The sequence below is a fragment of the Zootoca vivipara genome, chromosome 16, assembly GCF_963506605.1.
Source record: "Zootoca vivipara chromosome 16, rZooViv1.1, whole genome shotgun sequence".
In the NCBI taxonomy this organism is placed as follows: domain Eukaryota; kingdom Metazoa; phylum Chordata; class Lepidosauria; order Squamata; family Lacertidae; genus Zootoca; species Zootoca vivipara.
In genome coordinates this window covers 29,294,953-29,301,370 of record NC_083291.1, presented here as the reverse complement: position 1 = coordinate 29,301,370, position 6,418 = coordinate 29,294,953, and the positions used below count along the sequence as shown (strand labels likewise).

The 6,418-nt window shown below is 48.2% G+C and overlaps 1 protein-coding gene across 1 annotated transcript; it reads left to right on the top strand.

Moving 5' to 3' along the window:
* Positions 1–522: 522 nt before the first annotated feature.
* On the top strand, positions 523–4,950 carry NDUFB4 (NADH:ubiquinone oxidoreductase subunit B4). Its single transcript, XM_035097422.2, has 3 exons — positions 523–764; positions 2,267–2,413; positions 4,745–4,950. Exons 1-3 carry the CDS (start codon positions 573–575, stop codon positions 4,805–4,807), a joined length of 402 nt encoding a protein of 133 aa, XP_034953313.1. The 5' UTR covers positions 523–572; the 3' UTR covers positions 4,808–4,950.
* The last annotated feature ends 1,468 nt before the right edge of the window (positions 4,951–6,418 follow it).

The window sequence follows — 6,418 nt, the reverse complement described above, 5'->3', positions numbered from 1 at the left end:
CTTGTTGAGTTATGCAGCAGATCACTGCACAAAGACCACTTTCTGCCTCATCTACCTGCAATATTCGCAGCTGACTACCTTGCAGGGCTGTCGTAGGCCACCCTGCCTCAGCCCCTGCTCCCCTACCCTACAACATGGAATAGTATAGTGGAAATATTGGGCTTTGATGGCATTAGCAACTTGTATAGAAGGGACAATTTTTTAAAAGATGTTTGAAACTTTAAAAAGTGAATGTTTCATGAGAACTAAGCCCTGAGTTTATTTTATTTTATTTATGGCACAAAACTCCTCTGCTTACTCTGATTGTAGGGGGTGTTGGGTGGAAAATAACCCAACCATAGAGAAATCTATTCTGAGATCTCACTTTCTCAAAATGGCTTTCCCTTTTCTTTTTTAGGCATTCGAACCCGGAAACCTCCCATGCTGGAAAACGAGGCCGCTTAGTGCCCCTCCCTCCATCCCTCCGATTTCTTATCTCTGCGGCAGAGGCGAGAGGCAGCGCTTCCGGGTCAAAGGGCCGGGGAGGCAGGGCTTTGACCTTGGCTGCCCGTTCCATCCCAGCCGCTCTCAAGATGGCGGAGCCCCCTTCGTCCGGCTTCAAGTACAAACCCGCACCCCTCTTCCCGCTGCCACCGCAGCTGGACCCGGCCACTTATGACGCGTCGCCGGAGAAGCGCGCCGCCGAGGCCGAGCGCGTGGCCATCCGCTCCCGCCTCAAGCGCCACTACCTACTGGAGCTCAATAATCCCCATCGAACCACCTTCGTGAGTAGCCGCGGGGGCAAGTGAGGGGTTCCTCCATCCAGGCCTGGGGGCCGTGGCGGCGGCGGGGCAGGCAGCGCTTCCCCTTGAGTTTCCCAAACTTGGTGTTGGAGGGGGGAGGGTGTCCTCCAGTTGCGGCTGGACTACAACTCCCATCACTCACTCCTGACCACTGGTTCTGGTAGCTAGGAATGATGGGAGTTGTAGTCCAACCGCAACAAGAGGCACAAGTTTGGGAAACACTGGTTTAAGGCCTTGGAGGCCCCTAAGCCCACCTTAAAATGAGCGCAAGAGAAGGGAACTTGAGGGGGAGAACGATTCTTGAACGTCAGCTGCAGGTAACAACAACAATAGCAACAACAACTATTATTGTTATTATTATTTATTACTTATACCGTGCCCATCTGGCTGCCCCCCCCCCCAAGCCACTCTGGGCGGCTCCCAACAGAATATTAAAAACACGATGAAACATCACCGCTTTGGGCGGGGTATGCCTTCCTCTTAAGTATGTTCTGTATGGGGTTTGCCAAGTGCTTTATCATTTAAATACACACACACACACACACACACACACACACACACACACACACGGGGTGTATGGGTTTAAGAGGAGGGGTATTGCCTCTGGTGGGAAACATGATGTGCTGTAGTTTGTCCACCTTTGGTCCCCACCCTGCACTTGGCTCTCACCTGTGGCGCCTAAAAGCTGTAGTTTTCAGACCTCTGGTCCAGGACCTCCATACACACTGCTCAGGCTTGAGCCCTGGAGAGGACACTTTAGTGCTGCTAATGCAGCAGTTTGACTTCACCCCCGGAGGTGCACTTCATTGTCTCTCAAGACAGATGGATGCCACACACACACACACAAAACACAAGCAGAGGTAGGTCCGTAGCTTAGTGGCTGGGGATCTGCTAATGTAAGCAAAGAGTCCCATTGCGCAGCAACAAAACCCCAATCTACTATCACATTTCCAAAGCTAAGTAGGGTCTGCTATGGTTTCATACTGGATGGCGGACCACACGTTGAGATTCCTGCATTGCTGAGGTTTGGACTAGATTACCCTTGGGGGTCCCTTCCAACTCTACAATTCTATAAATCCCCAACATCTCCAGGACGCCTGCCAGATGTTGCTGGGCTACAGCTCCCATCGTCTCAGGGCTAGTGGTCAGAGATGATGGGAGTTGCAGTCCAGGCTGAGGAAGGCTGGCACATAAACAGGACTGAGCTAGATGGACCAATGGTCTGACTCGGTGTCCTATGTTCCTTTCTGTTATAATTCACAATATTCAAGCCTATAATTCCCGCCTACCACCTGAAGGCTGAAGCAGCATAATGCAGGGGAAACAACCCCACTCCTATTATCTTCTGCATTTGCCTGTGGTGTGCACTTTGTGCCTAAGATGTACAGTAGATTACAAGTGTCAAGGTGAGAGCTGACATTACCTGGGTAGCGTTTGTTACAATGCACATTTGGGCAGATGTTCACTATCCTCTTCTGCTTTAGGAAGACCCTGCTGTGACTCGTTGGGTTTATGCCAGAATGTACAACGCCTATCCTAATTTCCGTGTCACCCCAAAAACTTCACTACTGGGAGCTGCTTTTGGACTAGGGCCCATTTTTTTCTGGTGGTATATCTTCAAAACGGAGAGGGTAAGGCTATAAGTATGTGATCTTAAACAACTATGTAGTATGAGATCCAACTTGCTGCACAGGAACACTTTAGGTTTTTTGAGAGGCATATCATATTGGGAAATATGTATTCTGCTTTATCACACCTTCCTCAGTCCTTTTCCTCTGTTATTTTTGTATCAATCTAGGGACTCTTGACAATTGACAACAATTCTGATTTTGGGGGGGCATCCAAAACATTGGTTTCCATATTTCAGAAATGTTGTTCAATTAGCTTTTTTTGTGGGAAAGCTCTTGATGTTCTTTCCTTTTATTTACACAAATAATTGTATAAATAAAAAGTGGCAGGTTATTGCAAAAAGAAAGCGGCTCAGTGAGTGGAGTAGGGGATTAAAAAAACCCTGTAAACAGTTGAAATCAAAAACAAAGTAATCAACCTTGCTCATCCATATAATTTTCATTGTGTAGCAATTGTTCTCCTGTTGCCATTTATTTATTTTAAGGATTTCTTGCCTGCCATTCACCTTAAGCTTCAGGGAATGCTACAACAAAGCAACAATAAAATTTATAATTGAAAAAACCAAACACTTAATAAAACACCAAAAACACAATTTAAAACGTAGACTAAAGGAAGTCCTTAACATAATATAACTCAGCTGTCAGAAGCAGAGGAATAAGTGTGTCTTCAGCAAATGACAAAAGCTGTACAATAATGATGCTAAACATACCTCTTTGGGGATGGAATTCCACAATTGGGAGGCTGCAACAGATAATGCTCTTTCCTGGGTTAGCACTGCCTGGACTTCTGATGGTGCAGAATTGCCAAGGCGGCCCTCTCTGCTGATTTTAACATGCAAGAGGAGGAAAACTTCCAGAAATTTGGGGCCCAATTAATTTAGGGCTTTAAACACTAAGGATAATAATATCCTTGAACTGAGTCCAGGAACAAATTGGGAACTAGTGTGCCTGCTTCAGAACAGGAGTTATATGAGTTCTAAATCAGGCATAGGCAAACTCGGCCCTCCATAGGTTTTGGGACTACAACTCCCATCATCCCTGACCACTGGTCCTGTTAGCTAGGGATGATGGGAGTTGTAGTCCCAAAACATCTGGAGGGCCGAGTTTGCCTATGCCTGTTCTCAGTGGTACCCAGGAAGTAATCTGGCGGCTGCATTTTGGAGCAGTTGGAGATTTCACACCATCTTCAAGGACAGTCCCATGTAGAGTGCACTACAGTAGTCCTGAAGGCCTCCCAAGGCCAAGTAATGAAGTGGCAATAGCTGGCTAATCAGCCATAGCTGAAAATAGTCACTGCTAACCACCAAGCCATCTAATCCTCCACTGATAACTGGATCCAGGAGTACCCTCAAGCTATAGCCTTCCTTTCAGAGGAGTGCAGCCTCTCCAAAACAGACTATCTCCTCAACTCTCACATTCTAGAACAACACTTCTGACTTTCTTTAAATTGCCCTGAAATTTTTAAATTGAAAGCGGGTGTAAAAATCCTATATAATAATATGCAAGTGTCTCTTCGTCCAGTCCCTATGTTCCTGTGTCCGCGCTACTGCACATGTGCCCCACGGACACAGGGATTGGACGAAGAGGCACTTCGGAGAGGGGAGCTTGGTGCCCGCTTGGCCCGGCAGGGAGACGAGCCAGGCTGAGGCGGCGAGGCGGGCAAGAGGACCGCTATGGCGACGTCCGTGAGGAGCCGCGAGGGGTGGCCGGAGCTGCCAGAAGGTGGGAGGAGGGGGTCCCGGCCAGAGGTGTCGCGCTCCTGCTGCTGCTGCTGGAGGAGGAGGAGGAGGAAGGAGCCCGGAGCTCGAGGCGGCCTCCCCAGCGGCCCCCTCGGCTCGATGCCTGCCGCCTCGGCCCGGGCCGCCCTCCTCAGCCCGCCGCCTACTCGGCTGCCTCCCCTACGGGGAGTAGGCGCGCCGGCCCCGGGATCCACCCACTGCCGCCTCCTTTCCGCCCCTTGGCTGCCTGAGCCCCGACACCTCTTCTTCTCCCAGTGGCGCCCATGGTGGCAGGCAACCAAGGGGCGGAAGGAGGCGACGGTGGGTGGATCCTGAGCCGGCGAGCCTACTCCCTATAGCCGAGCGCCGGGGTTGCGATCTGGCCTTGCCGCTGTCGCGACACGCGCTCTAGCACCCGTTATTTTAACGGGCTTCAAGATACTAGTATTTTAATAAAATAAAACGTTTACTCAGAAGTCTCATTCCTTGGGCTTAGTATCAGTAAGCGTTGCAGTCTTCTGCTAACTCTGTTGTCTTTGGGCATCACTTTTGTTAGAACATTTCTTTACCCTTGCTTAGATTGGTGATTTTTTCCCCCTGTTTTTGTTTTGCACAGGATAAAAAAGAAAAGCTCATACGGGAAGGCAAGTATGAGCAACCGTTCCCTATGTTCTATTAAGTGTCCTGTACCTGTTGCTGAAGGGGCTTGTACTCCGTCTCTAACCTATTTCAAAATAAATCTCAGTTAGAATCTGGTTTGTTTCCTTTGCATTTCAAGTGCAACATATATACCGTAATAAATCTTTTGCATGTGTGCAGAAATTTATTGTGTCACTACAGCTTGTAATTCTGCTTTCAAAAGATGGGTTTTCAGATGTCTTCACGTTTCCACAAATTACTGACCAGAGTGGGGTGCAAAGGCCAGGGACAGAGGAATATTGTTTGAACTAGTGAAGGGACAACTGATGTGAGGCCTGATTCTTAAATCTGATATTAGAGTTACCTCTACACAAGAGGCTGCAGAATTCCAGAACCTTCTGTTTTCACGATAATGAGGTGACCTCCTCCTTTATGCTTTCCGTGGAATCAATTTGTGGAAATGTAGCTTTACCCATTTCAGATCTGAGACCTGAGCCTGACATTCGGCTATTTTCTTCCCCTTGTTTTCAAAAGCATTTAGGTATGTCTGCAGTTTAGGTGTGGATTGTGCCATTGCTAATGTTGCAAGGATAAAATGGCTCCCACTCACCATTCTCCAGGCTGCCACGGATGACAACCCCAACCATTCTGGAAGTTGTAGCCCAACAACATCTGGAGGGTCACCGGTTCCCACCCCCCGTTCTAGGCTAAATTACTGCCTTTGAAGGCTGTCCTCAAAACTGCAGTTAGTCCCAAAATAAGCTGCTAGGATGCTACCTGGGATTGGGTGTTGGGATCACATCTCACCGGTGCTTTAACAGGTAAATTGACTCCTTGTTCATTTTCTGGTTCAAAATTCAAGTGCTGGTGATAGCTTTTAAATCCTTCTATGTCTGGGATGCATGAAGGATGACCTTCACATCAGCCTGCCCCAACATTTCCATCTTTAGAGGCCCTCAGGTGAGGTGGGGAGATAACAGGAGATTTTCTGAGTTGCCTTGCCCCAGTTGTGTCCCTAGATAGGTTCACCTGGTGCCAGGTGGTTTTTAATGGTAGCATATATTTTAATTAATGTCTCATTCTTGATTAAAATCCATCATATTTTAAAAGCTTTTTTTGCTGTTAGTTTTAAATGTATTGTAAAGTTTCCCTAGAGCAGAATAAAAAAAGTTTTGATAAATGGTTGGCATCCATCTGTCTTGAGAGACAACGGAGTGCACTTCCAGGGGGCCAAGTCAAACCACCGCATTAGCAGCACTGAAGTGACGTCCCTGGGGTGCAAGCCTGAGCAGTGTATATGGGGGTCCTGGGCTGCCCAGATGACAAGACCCCACTGTCTGCATTTTTGATGTGTTCCAAAGGAAAGCAGAGCAATGTGTTTGGACCAGCTTGACTGCAGGAGTTGCCAGAAGGAGGTGTTCCAAGACACCATCCAACCATCTTTAGGACTCCACTCCAGATTTGTGTAGGGCTCACTCCTTAGCCTTTTCTTCTCCCGAAGAAATGCCTCCCTAGGTTGATGAGCCCCATCTGCCCCTCGCTTCCATCTACAGCATGTGCAGAAACTGCCACAAGTTGGATCCACTATTGGTTTTGCCTGCTCAATCTGCCACAGCCTGTTTTTGCATGCAGGGGAAATCCCTAACTCACC

Bases quoted from the DNA above. Each gene is read 5' to 3' on its own strand.
- NDUFB4 (XM_035097422.2), top strand. From the start codon at position 573: ATGGCGGAGCCCCCTTCGTCCGGCTTCAAGTACAAACCCGCACCCCTC. The intron at 765-2,266 runs GTGAGTAGCCGC...CTTCTGCTTTAG, and splicing joins ATCCCCATCGAACCACCTTC to GAAGACCCTGCTGTGACTCG. The intron at 2,414-4,744 runs GTAAGGCTATAA...TGTTTTGCACAG, and splicing joins ATATCTTCAAAACGGAGAGG to GATAAAAAAGAAAAGCTCAT.